This window comes from Xenopus laevis, chromosome 1L, assembly GCF_017654675.1.
Source record: "Xenopus laevis strain J_2021 chromosome 1L, Xenopus_laevis_v10.1, whole genome shotgun sequence".
NCBI lineage: Eukaryota > Metazoa > Chordata > Amphibia > Anura > Pipidae > Xenopus > Xenopus laevis.
In genome coordinates, this window is record NC_054371.1 from 24,957,904 (window position 1) to 24,971,971 (window position 14,068).

The window sequence follows — 14,068 nt, forward strand, 5'->3', positions numbered from 1 at the left end:
GACAGTTGAGAAATGTGAGGGGTGTGGGTACGTAGGGAATAACAAGTCTCCGCTGTCTTGTTTATTTTAACAATTGTACTTTTGCATCAGCTTTTTATCGCTCAGACAGGTGATGGAGAATGACAAAAGGCATAACAAGACAAGGCTTTGAAGGCAAAGTATTCTCTCTGAAAACAGCCAAACATAGGCCGAACCTGCACAGTGCCAGGGTGCCCTTCGAAGCACCTTTGTAATTTACATGAATTCTTTTTTCTCTATTTGAAAGCTATTAGGCGGTTTATAAATTGTTAATATAATGTCTTTTTGTAACAGTGCCTCCTGCTGGTTGGAGAAGGAAAACAGAAAACTGTGCTGATGTTACTCCAATCAGGAAAGAGATGGGAAAGGTCATATAAGGCTTTTGCAGGGGAATGTAATAAAAGTCACAAAGAGCAAAACAATTCGCACCAATAAGACTAAAAATCCACATCTCGCAATGTAATATTGTTCCTTAAACTGTTATTGCATTGCGAATTTTAATTGCGCATTGCGAATTTTAATTGCGCACTCATAAGAAGTGCTTGAAGGTGTCGTAATCTTTTGGAGCAAACATAACGACTTTTTCAGTAAGACTTGATAAAGGATCAACATGGATCCGAAACATGTCATGTAGTAGCCTGAATAAACACATCACAGCATAAATTGCTATTTATGAGTGCTCTCCTCATTCTTGGAAATTTTTCAGTAAGAAGTTTTATTACATTGACTGCGTATTGGCGCAAACTATAAAATTCGCAAACGGTCTTTCACTGTCGGAAGTGGTCGCTAAACAGTTTCTGGGCTCGCAAAAGCTATATTAAATTCGCACAAAGCAAAATTTGTTCGCGCAAAGGCATAACTTTTCGCATTGCGAATAGTTTTTAGCGATTTTTTTACATTCCCCCGTTGATCTCTTTCCTGAACAGAGCAACACCAGAATGGTTTTCAGTTTTCCTTTTCTTACCATTTGGGCACTCTTACAAAATTCGTTATATTAGCAGTTAATAGAGAGCCTAATCAATTTGAAATGGGGGGAAAAAAGGAAATGAATATAAATTGCTAAACCGCTTAAAGGAAAACTAAAGCTTAAAAATGAATATGGCTAATAATGCCATATTTTATATACTGAACTTATTGCACCAGCCTAAAGTTTCAGCTTGTCAATAGCAGCAATGATCCAGGACTTCAAACTTGTCACAGGGGGTCACCATCTTGGAAAGTGTCTGTGACACTCACATGCTCAGTGGGCTCTGAGCAGCTGTTGAGAAGCTAAGCTTAGGGGTCGTCACTAATTATCCAGCAGAAAATGAGGTTGGTCTGTAATATAAGCTGATGCTACAGGGCTGATTATTAAATTCTGATGCTAATTGCACTGGTTTCTGTGCTGCCATGTAGTAATTATCTGTATTAACTACTAATCAGCCTTATATTGTGACATTTCTATTCTATGTGTACTGTATATTGTGAGTGGGTCCCTAAGCTCAGTAAGTGACAGCAGCACAGAGCAGGTGCAGTGAATCAGCAGAAAAGAAGATGGGGAGCTACTGGGGCATCTTTGGAGACACAGATCTTTACTGCTAAAGGGCTATGGTTGCCTTGGGCTGGTGCAGAAGCACAAAATATCATGTACAACATTTTTAGCTACTTCTTTAGTTAGGTTTTAGATCTCCTTTAGTAGCCTGAGCAATTTTATATATTTTTTTCCATATGCTTTAAGCTGAAGGCCTGGTGCATGTGCTCCTAGAAAGCCACGTAATCTGTGTCAAGTGTATACCAATTATTACTTTTCCTTTTGTCTATAGCGATATTCATTGGCTCTTCAGCATCATCAGAAAATAGTTCAACAAAATAATTAACGATACTTTTGCTTAGCGTCAGAGTTCATTTAATTTAAAAAAGTTTACAATAAAATGTGCGATTAGAAGCTGCTACGCAGTCAAGTGCAGAGCTTATTTCTAGGATTCTTTCTTCGTGAAATGAAACTTGGTCGAAGCTCTTCAGCTCCGTGAGCATATGGACAAGACTTGGCGACCCGGGGACAGCCATTGGGATGATGTACATAGAACCAACATAAACGAGTTTTTAGGACATCAGAGGGGACCGTTCTTTTGGCTTCCGGTTTTCGTTTCTTTGTGTTGGTGGGGGTGTCCTTTTGCCAGTCCCGGATAGAAACATTTGAATTTATCACTATGTAAAGAATAGAAGATAGTAGGAGTTAAGAAAAACAAAACACACAGGTAGTAAATTTACAGTTACAAGGATAACTTGTAAAGAACTAGTAAATCCCTTGGCATTATCGAATCTTCAACTAATAATTGGATGAAAGGCAGGCTTTTAATGAGCAACTCTAAAGCAGCCGCATAAAATTAAATTACCGTATATACTCGCGTATAAGCCGAGTTTTTCAGCACCCAAAACAAGCTGAAAAACGCTGCCTCGGCTTATACGCGGGTCAGTTACTGATGCGCTTCCGACCGGCAGCTTCTGACCTGCAGAACCCCGGAAGTATGCTTAAAGCGATTCTGACACGTTCCTATAAAAATCATAGGAACGTGTCAGTATGAAGAAAATGCTGCACATAAAATATTTCTGCAATATTATGCTGCACATACCGGTAAAATATTTCCTGCAAAGGCCCCCCCCCCGCAAATCCGCCCCCAGCCCTGCGCACCTTTCTCAGCCGAATCGGTTCCTGCACTGACTGATCTTCCAGGTTGCTTCACTGACGCAGGGCTGGGGGCGGAGCGATCCTTCCATAGGCTGAGCACATACCGGTAAAATATTTCCTGCAAAGGCCCCCCCCCGCAAATCCGCCCCCAGCCCTGCGCACCTTTCTCAGCCGAATCGTTCCTGCACTGACTGATCTTCCGGGTTGCTTCACTGACGCAGGGCTGGGGGCGGAGCGATCCTATTAAGCTTCAAATGGCAGCAGAAAGCCCCCTATGACGACGTGAACACCAACCCCATGATGGCACGAATAACCGCCTTCAGGGCCACCATTAGAAATCACAGGGCCCCGTACACACACCCCAGATCCCATCCACTCCACATCACAGTTAAAAGACCACACAGACATCAGCGCTAAAAAAAGGTATCACCCCCACACACAAGTTATAAAAAGCTATTGATGGTTAGGACCCCCTTATAAAAGTAACAAAACAAACAAAAAAAAAAAACTGTGGTGCCAGGGCCACCCATAAAAGTTTTTTTTTTAAATTGGTGGCCAGGGTCCCCCTTACAAGTTAAAAAAAAAAATTGGCGCCCTAGAGTATATTTAAAAAACAAAAAAACATTGGTGGCAGGGGCCTGTAGATTATTAAAATAATACATTGGTGGTCAGGGGATTAAAAAAAACAAAAAACACATTGGTGTTCAGTTGAACTGAACTTGCGGCTTCAGGACTACAACTTCGGCTGCTTTCGTGACTTCAGGTCTTTTCGCGGCTTCAGCTGTTCGGGACTTCAGCAGCGGCAGCACGGCTTTGGCGCTGTCAAGGGGGGCCCGGCTATTTCGAAAAGTGCAGCACAGCCGGGCCCCCCCTTCAGGCCCAGGCCTGGTACAGCCGTACCCCCTGTGCCCCCCTGATCCCCCCCCTGTGCCCCCCTGATCCCCCTTCTCCATAACTCGCTTGTGCACCAACCCCTGCCTCCCTTCATACAGCTAAGAAGAGAGAACAGAGATGCAGTTGTCTGGGAGAGCAATTCAACCAGCTGTCAAAACTCCTACCCAACCAGTGCGACTCCATTCTCCCTTCTGTCACCAACAAAAAAGCATCAAGTTCCTCCTTAAAAATGTGCCAACCTAGACTCCTTTGTTGCCTTCCCACAAAATCAGACCTGGGTGCCAGACTGCCAGCCTAATATTCTATGGTAAACATTCTTGGAATTATTTTGTAATTCCTTATACCCTTTCAAGGTCGAATTTCGAATTCCCCTAAACCACCATTAATTTGAAATTCGACCAATCGAAATGTATTAATGAAATCTCATTTTCAAAACTCGGATGAATAGAATCAACCTGAAAACTCTAATCGATTTTGATTCGAGTTTTTTCCCTCGAAAAAAAAAAACTCAACTGTCAGGAAGGCTGCAAACAATTCAAAATGGATTCCTGGACGTCTCCCATTGACTTAACAGCAATTCGGCAGGTTTTAGGTGACGAATAGTCAAATTCGAGTTCTTAAGGGCCAGAGTATGATAAATCTCGAAAATATAATTCAAATTACATTTTTTTTTTTTACAAACTCGTATCGAATTTGAATAACTCCCTAGTCAAATGACAGTTTTGACCATAAAAAAAAAACAAAGCTTGAAACTTTGAATTTTCAATTCGACCCTTGATAAATCTGCCTATTTATGATACCAAGACGTTTAGTCCCAGACGCAGCAAACCAACCCTAAAGATGGCTATACACAGAGAGATCTATGTTGCCAAACGAGCGGATCTCTTTCTGCCTTGAGGTGGGCGATATCGGGCTGATCCGATCATGGGCCCTATGGCTCAACAATCGGATCATAATGCAGGAGTACGGGTGGTCGAATCGCGGGACCACATCAACCAACAGATGCGGTCCATGATCCAACGGGATTTTTATCCCTGTCTGATCGACATCTGCCCGACTTACGGCCAGATATCGATTGGGGAAGCCCATCGGAGGGCCCCACACACGGGCCAATAAGCTGCCAACTCGGTCTGTCGGCAGCTTTTATCAGCCTGTGTATGGCCATCTTAAATCATGCTACTCCCCCCGCGCTTCATGGTCAAGTAGTGGTTCTGGAAATACATGTTACAGATAAAAAGTACAACTTCTGTCTCATTCATGCACGCAACATTGTCCCTGAAGAATTGTGAAGCATTCATTCAGCCTTTTGCAAATTGAATGTCCTACTTCAAATAATACCATTCATGTTCAGTGGTTTCCTTAAAGTGGACTTATGAACAGATACATGGGCAAGTCCAAGACATTTATGAAGATCTTTTTACAGGTTTTTTTTTCATTACCTTCTGAATTGCATACTTTATGCTTGCCCTGATCTAAATTTCTACTACATTTCCTTCATTTGTAAACAATTTGTCTGACTGTACATTGATTTTCAATCAGGCCTTACAGATGTTTTTCTAACCTTTCTCTAACTCAGTGGCAAACTTGTCTTTCCTAAGGGCAGGTCTCTTACTACTCCCACTTCCAATCTCTAATCCAGTTAGCACTAAACTTTTTTCTAAAGATAGATTGTGAATATTTAAACAATGTTTTTTTGTGATGACAAGTATACAGTCGAATGTGTGTGAAGAAGGATTATCCGCTATTGTGACTTAGTTGAGCACCCGGCCACATCAATGATTCCGGCAGTTTCTTTTTATATGTTTTGTGTACCCTTTTAAAAACGGTTCACAGAGAGTTGTGTGCTTTAATAACCACAAATGAACAGCTTACAGGTAGCATCTTGCAATAGCAAAAGAATAAAGCCAAACACTAGTGCCCAGGTCAAAAATTGTGTATGACGTGACTGATTTAAGGTGGCCATAGATGTAGAGATCCGCTTGGATGGCGATGTGCTAAACGAGCGGATCTCTCCCTGATATGCCCACATTGAAGTGGGCGATATTGGGCTCATCCAATCAGGGGCCGTAGGGCCCAACGATCGGATCATAATGCATCCAAAACGGGCGGTCAGATTGCGGAACCGAATAAATACACATCCGCGATCCAACGGGATTTTTTTAAAAGAGAACTAAACGCCCCATTATTCAAAAATCCCCTTCCGTCCATTGGCCCCCCTCAATGCTTTCTCCTTCTTTAGTAACTCAATGGAAAAAATATCCCGGTCATGTACCTTGGCATAATTATGCAAAGTAACGCAGCGGAGCTCTCGGCACCATCTTCTGCATCTTCGGATACGCTTCTTTTCCTTTGGCAATCTTCGGAGCTTTCCGAAAAAGCTCCGTGCCGGTGCTCACTTCCGCGAGAAACCAGAAGATACAGAAGATAACACCGGAGAGCTCCGCTGTTCTACTCTGCATGAATATGCCAAAATGGGGATTTTTTTTTTTTTTTTTATTAACGGGGAGTTTAGTTCTCCTTTAACCTGCCCGATCGGGTGGCCCCACACATGGGCCAATAAGCTGCCGACTCAGTCTGTCGGCAGCTTTTATCAGCCCGTGTATGGGGACCTTAAGAGTAAAAAATATACAGACCCCATGGATTTTAAACATCTAAAAAACTACCTTCAAACACTTGATGATTGTTCCGAAGCAAAGTCTGCAAACCACCACATTCATTCTTTAGTTTTTGCAGTGTGTCTGTGTGAAGATGCTCTGCAACCTCCCGTAATGTCAGAGACCCTAAAGAACAACAAAGAAACACTTATCAGAAAACAGTTCCCACGCCATGACACATTAAAGGGGTTGTTCGCCTTTAGATTAGTATATACAAAAAAACTACAACTTGATGACCACCAAAAAGCCCATAAAAAGCATGATACGTAAATCTAAATATATAACTAAAAAGGCAATATTTATTCACAACCATTACATTGAACACAATTGAAATCAGATTAAAGGAGAACGAAAGCTACAAAGGCAGTTTATTGCCAATAGATTAGCCACAATAGTGCAAGCAAGAAAGCCATTTTTATTCATTAGAATGTCTTTCCATACATAAGTAAACAGCTCTAGACACTGTCTCTGTGTGTTTAGGATAGCAGCTGCCATATTGGAGTGCTGTGACATCACTTCCTGCCTAAGTCTCTCCCTGCTTGCTCATAGCTCTGAGCTCAGATTACAGCAGAGAGGGGAGGATGGAGGGGGAGAGGAGCAAACTGAGCATGCTCAAGCCCTGCCCTGGAGGTTTAAGCTGAAAACAGGAAGTCTGATACAGAAGCCCATGAGTACACAATAGAAGGAAAGAAATGCTGTGTTTCTTTTGACAGAGGACTCAGAGCAGCATTACTTTGAGGGTTACTGGTATATTTAGGTGGACCTTTCTGATAAAGTTTACTTAGTTTTAACCTTTCCTTCTCCTTTAAAACCATACAGTATTGCATAAGGGAGAAGGGAACCCTCTAAAGCGAATGCTTAACCTCACAGTCAGAGATATATAATCAGATGTGGGGATAATGCATATACAATTAGATGTACAGGTTTACCACCTTATCTATATTATTAGTGCACAATGGGAAACATAACATAGGTCATAAGCCTATGACCTATACAATAATGTTAGGCATTTAATAATGTTGTCGTACATGTTTCCTGGGACTAAGAAAACTGTGATGGAAGAAAAGTCATGTACAGGCGTGATAGCAATAAATTATCCAATGCAGTTGGTATTTCAGCGGTTAAATGTAATTGTTTAAATCCCAGCTTGGTGGGTTCTGGACCCATGTGCGTGTTGTAAATTTCTGATGGAAGTCTATCCAAACGTTCGAAAGATGAAATCACAGGAGGATAGTCAAGTTGGTGCTCAGGTGGTAATATATAATTGTTATAGTTCAGGCTCGATTAGATTAGGTACCCATAGGCAATTTTATATGCTCCATAATACGGCCAAATTATCATTCAAAAATGAAATTGCAGTGTAAGAAACCCCTGCTTTATTGGAGTCTACACCATTTATGTGGGTGCTAGCCAATAGAGTCCTGCGCGGTACCATTTTTAGGAAACCGTACCCGACCCGTACCCTTACCCTCTTGGACCTACTACCTCGCAAGTACATTATCCGCAACCCGCTGACCATTCAAGAATCAGGAAGTGCTGTCATTGTAAACCGGAAGTATTTACAAAGTTCGGAGTGCTCGACCCTTCAAGAAAACCCTGTGCAGGGTATCAGGTGCTTACTCTGGTTGACCCTTTCCTGCCCACCGGGTCCAGCATACAATGTAGAAAGTAATCCAGCAGCACACTGATTTTTGGTGTGACAAGCCTTGACAAAGGCTTGACAAAGGGCCCAGTGGGGTCCGAAACGTTGCCGTTACCTTGTATGTATGTGGGCTAAATAAACAAATTATCACTTATCACATCAAAAATCAGTGTGCTGCTGGATTACTTTCTACATTGTAAACCGGAAGTAGGGATGCACCGAATCCAGGATTCAGTTCGGTATTCGGCCGAATCCTAGAGCCTGGCCAAACCGAATCCTTAAAATCATGTGACTTTTCATCACAAAACATGGAATTAAAAATTTTTTTAGCAGCACACTTCGTGCGCAGCACTATTTTTCCCTCCCCCTCACTGATTTGTATATGCAACGTGCTCAGAATCAGAAAAAAAAAGGAGTGAAAGACTCACAGCCCAACCTGCAAATAAGCAGAACCGCCAACCCGTGTCTATACCATACCTGGAACTTCTACCTGCAAACCGCAGGGTTCCGCAGGTATTTGCGGGTAACCCGCAGGTACCCGACCAGCTGCAGGACTCTACTTGCCGATGAAATTCCGGATACCTAAATGTCCTTATTAGATCAGAAGAACCACATCATAAACTTAGGTTTACTGATGATTGGTCTCTTTATTTTGATCAAGTTGACCCTAGGCAGGAATCTAAAATTCTGGAGTTGTCACAGGGTTAACTATTTTATTTATTGGGCATTTAATGGTTATGTATCGTCATAAAACATTCTGGATTTGGTAAATTTACCATGCCAGATTTTTTTTTTCTTGGTTTATATTTATATAGTTATATAATCTTGTGTTGTCAGCTGCATTTATTTATTCTTTCAAGCTTAATATGATCTGCATTGTAAATCTTTTAAGCTTTGTAAAGCCCAATAAAAATGTTGAAGGATACATGTCCTTATTAAGCATATGAAAAAGAGCTTTACAGACCATGTGTCATGTCCAACCGTTATAAAGCAACGCTGAATCTAGTGGGTCAGCCTGATGTCCGTCCAGCCTCAGCTGATTAATTTCGCTGTATGTTATTCGCGTCAGAAGTCCTCGGAGAGGTGTTTGTTACACTGCGATTTCAATTTTTGAATGATAACTTGGCCGTGTGATGGAGCATAAAAAATGGCCTATGGGTACCTAATCTAATCGAGCCTGAATTATAACAATTATATATTACCACCTGAGCACCAACTTGACTATCCTCCTGTGATTTCATCTTTCGAACGTTTGGATAGACTTCCATCAGATATTTAAAACACACACATGGGTTCAGAAGCCGACCAAGCCGGAATTTAAACAATTACATTTAACCACTGAAATACCAACTGCATTGGATAATTTATTGCCATCACGCCTGTACATGACTTTTCTTCCATCACAGTTGTCCCTGGGATACATCTACATCAACATAATTAAATGCCTAACATTATTGTATAGGTCATATGCTGAAAAAGGCCGAATCCTGAACCGAATCCTGGATTCGGTGCATCCCTAGTTTTCATATTTTATTATTTGTGGTTTTTGAGTTATTTGGCTTTTTTTATTCAGCAGCTCTACACTTTGTTATTTCAGCAATCTGGTTGCTAGGGACCAAGTTACCTTAGCAACCATGCATTGATTTGAATAAGTGACTGGAATATGAATAGGAGAGGCCTGAATAGAAAGATGAATCATAAAAAGTAGCACTAACAATACATTTGTAGCCTTTCAGAGCATTTGTTTTTTAGAGGCGGTCAGTGACCCCTATTTGAAAGCCGGAAACAGAAGAAAAAGGCAAATAATAAAAAGACTATAACAAATAAATAATGAAGACCAAGTGAAAAGTTTCTTAGAATTGCCCATTACACAATATATTCAGGGGCAGATTTATCAATTCGAAATTCAAATATTTTTTATGGTCAAAACTGTCAAATCCGACTAGGAAGTTATTCAAATTCGATTTGAGTTTTTTTAAAAAAAACATTTGAATTTGATTTTTCAAGATTTATGATACTCTGGCCCTTTCAGAACTCAAAATTCGATTCTCCACCTAAAACCTGCCGAATTGCTGTTTAAGTCAATGGGAAAAGTCCAGGGATCAATTTTGAGTTGTTTGCAGCCTTCCTGACGATACAAATTCGATTTGAGTTTTCGGGTCAATTCCATTCATCCGAGTTTAAAAAATGTATTTTTTTTTTTTTTTTTTTAAAACAAATTTTGATTGGTCGAATTTCTAATTTTTGGGAGTTTAAAAGAGTTTTTAAAAACTCACATGAATTCGAAATTTGACCTTTGATAAAGGTTAAGTTAAAGGTGAACTGCCCCTTTAATTGTTTCAGCAGGCAAGTTTCTAAATACACAAAATGAACTTTCAGATAAAAAAAAGTTTCAATTCACTTAAATTCCTTTCTATGTCCCTTCGGTTAATTAAATCTTATTTTGCTGAATATAGTTAAAATTATAAATATATTTAAAAAAAAAAAAAAATCCAGAGTGCCCCTTGCTACTAATATAGAGTCAAGTCACTATAAACAAAACGACAGAGACATGTACAAAATGAAAGCACTTATTAACGTTGCTCTAGACCAGAGACGAGTCACTTTATTTCTCCGGAGTGCCTAAATCAGATCAGACTTGAAAGGATATTCCTACTGCAACACTTAACTCAATTACGGAGTCTCTAATTAGCGGCCATGTGATTGGCAAGGACAATGTCCTTCTGGGAGCATCATTAGGTTAATGCATCTGCTTCTCAAAAGTACAAAATGCTGATCAAAATGAAATGCAATTTATAGTTCAAATTAGGGAAAAAAAAAAAAAAAAAAAAAACTTTCCCAAAAGCAGGGATGCACGGAATCCACTATTTTGGATTCAGCCGAACCCCCCAATCCGTCACAAAAGATTCATCTGAATACTAAACTGAATCCTAATTTTCATATGCAAATTAGGGGTGGGAAGGGAAAAAAAAATGTTTTGTGACAAAAGGTCACGTGATTTCCCTCCCCATCCCTAATTTGCATTTGCAAATTAGGATTTGGTTCGGCCGGGCAGAAGGATTCCGCCGAATCCTACTGAAAAAAGCCGAATCCTAGATTCGGTACATCCCTACCCAAAAGTTTCCCAACGTTCTTTCAACGAGTAAAAGCTTTGGAGGCACTTACTTCCCATGTTCCAAACAGTCTCACTTTGGTCAGTAATAGGGGTTTCCTTTTCCTTCGTGTTTGAATATAACAGCAACTTGGCTACTTGCAATACCGTTTCATCGATAAAGTCCCTAGGAAGAAGAGCGCAGTTTCGGATGGGTTCCTCTTTTTCCCGGGGTTGGAATCCAGGCATCCAGCTTCCTGGAAGCTTTTCATATTGAACCAGAGAAGAGTCCCCATTGTCCAATTGGCCGTTTTTTGCATGGCAGTTTAAGAGTGGAGGATCATTTTTGTCTAAGGACGACTTGCTAGAAATGTGTAAACTGTCAGTATGTTGGCTCTTTATGTAGCGTGTCCTTTGCTCATCGATTCGTTTTTCCTGGGTCAGTGGGTAAGTTCTAGACATCCCTATAAGGCACACCTGCAATCAGAAACACATTTCTTTTTAATACACTCATACATTTTATTCAATACACATTGAAGATCTTTTAATACATTACAATCACTTCTTGCCAAATTATTTTGCCCCTGATTCCTATTGTTTATAAATGTATAATTTAACCTACGTCCATACTTGAATGTTTTGGGCCAAGGTGGAGATAGTTAAAGGAGAAGGAAAGGTTAAAATTAAGTAAGCCTTATCAGAAAGGTACATCTAAATATACCAGTAAACCCCAAAAGTAGTGCTGCTCTGTGTCCTCTGTCAAAAGAAACACAGTATTTCTTTCCTTCTATTGTGTACACATGGACTTCTGTATCAGACTTCCTGCCTTCAGCTTAAACCTCATTGCCCTGGGCAAGAGCATGCTCAGTTTGCTCCTCTTTCCCCGCCCCCTCCCTTCTCTACTGTAATCTGAGCCTAGAGCAGGGAGACTCAGGCAGGAAGTGATGTCACAAAATGTTAATACTGCAGCTGCTATCCTAAACAAACAGAGAATTTCTAGAGCTATTTACTCAGGTATGGTAAAACATTCTACAGAATAAATATAGCATTCTAGCTTGCACTGTTGTAGCTAATCTATTGGCAATAAAATGCTTCCGTAGCTTTCCTTCTCCTTTAATAGGAAAAACATAGAATTTGGCAAGACCACACACACAGGAAAGGGCAAGAAAAAAAAATGCCGGAGGGCCACTGGAGCAGAGACAGTGAGCATGCCCAGTAGGCACAACTTTGAGGTCTTCATAGTGGGAGGGAGAAGGAGTGCTCAGAAAGCAAAAGGGGGCAGAGCTTCAAACTCAACAGGGAAGTAACTAAAAGAGCTGCAGCGGAACAGGCTTTAATAGAGAAACAAAATAAATCTAAGTGCAGGTAAAAATTTATTTTCTTCCTGGGGCTGTTTAGTCATTTTAGAGATTGAAAAAAAGGTTCGAGAACAGGCCACAAAAAAGTAGTAGAGAAATCTACCATCACCTCTAAAACTTTGCGTGTTTTGTGTCCAAAGAAGATAGCATAATTATTTTTCTACTTTTCTTAATACCTTATTGTAACCATTTTCCAAAAAAAATTATAAATAGCATTCAAAGATAATGTTATGATAGATAATAAAAAAAGGTTATTTTAGGATGTCAGTATCTCTTTAAATAAAGACAGTATGAGGGCACAGTTTATAACCACTGGTTCCCAAATCCACGATGTTGCTCCTTCCCTTGTTTGGAAGGGAGCTTAGCTATTCTCAAACGCCTGCTATTGAGATTATTATTTATATAGTGAATAAAGTACCCCCTCTTGTAAAATATATGGATATTATAAGTCACAGAGTTCAATGACCATATAAAAAGGCCGAGTGTTTTTATACAGGTCATGGAACTCCAAGGTAACTTCACAAGTTTCAGGGAGTCATGTGACAGAAATGACATCACTAAGCTCTGATTATAACCGATGACCTCACTAATCACCATTTATAAGGATATAAATTACAGGATATTCATGGCTTGTGTATTACACACACACACACAAACATGAAAATGTAAATTCTGGCTTCTTGACATTTGCCAGAAATGCAACAGCAATGTTTTAGATAAACCAAAATGTACCCTTTTAGTAGAAGGAATTCTAAGGCAGTCCTCTTCCACATTAAATCCGCACTGCTGACCGACTTCTTTCACAAAGTCAAGGTATTCTCTGTACTGGGTTTTCTTACTTGATTTCCGATTGTATTTTCCATAGAAATTGAAAAAGCAGCACGGCAGTACAAAGTAGCGGCAAGAGTAGGAGGACCTAAATGGCAAATTTAAACAGCAAAGCTTTGTACATGTAAAATAAATATGGAATTAGGGCAACACACAAACATGCAAAGATTTTTTTCTTTAAAGGCTCGTTTACAATCCAAATATTTCACAATCAGGACTTTCGGTAATACAGGTATGGGACCTGTTATCCAGAATGCTCAGGACTTGGGGTTTTCTGGATAACTAATCTTTCCATAACTTGGATCTTCATACCTAAAGTCTACTAGAAAATCATGTAAACATAAAATAAACCCAATAGGCTGGTTTTGCTTCCAATAAGGATTAATTATATCTTAGTTGGGATCAAGTACAAGCTACTGTTTTATTACTACACAGAAAAATTATATATTTAAAAAAAAAAAAAATTGATATGTTTACAAATTTTAATTATTGGGATAAAATAGAGTCTATGGGAGACAACCTTTTGGTAATTTGGAGCTCTCTGGTATAGGTTTCTAGATAACGGATCCTCCTCTGGCATAGGTTTCCAGATAACGGATCCTCCTACCTAACACACAGCTAGGTCTTCAAGCATTGTACCCTTTTAAAAAAGTATATACAATAGGTCTAATCACCAATAGCAACCAGCTAGGAGGCATGCCGGTTCATGGAATCTAGGGGAAATATTGATCACACGGATATTCTGATAGAGATGATAAAATGTGCTGCCTCCACCCTAAACTTCCCGTCTCCAAAATTGGCATAAAAGTTGTTATTTCTAATATTCGCTTTTAATGTCAGAAAGTCCTCCGATTAAGGAGTATTTGAGATGTTAAAGGAGAACCAAACTAGGGATGCAGCGAATCCAGTATTCGG

At 40.0% G+C, this 14,068-nt stretch overlaps 1 protein-coding gene across 1 annotated transcript in view; it reads right to left on the reverse strand.

Moving 5' to 3' along the window:
• Positions 1-1,886: 1,886 nt before the first annotated feature.
• Positions 1,887-14,068, reverse strand: part of trmt44.L (tRNA methyltransferase 44 homolog L homeolog) — a 33,333-nt gene continuing 21,151 nt past the window's right edge. Inside the window, 4 exon segments of the mRNA NM_001089055.1 lie at positions 1,887-2,205; positions 6,244-6,360; positions 11,042-11,444; positions 13,058-13,241. Coding sequence (NP_001082524.1) covers positions 1,955-2,205; positions 6,244-6,360; positions 11,042-11,444; positions 13,058-13,241 — 955 coding nt within the window. The 3' untranslated portion in view covers positions 1,887-1,954.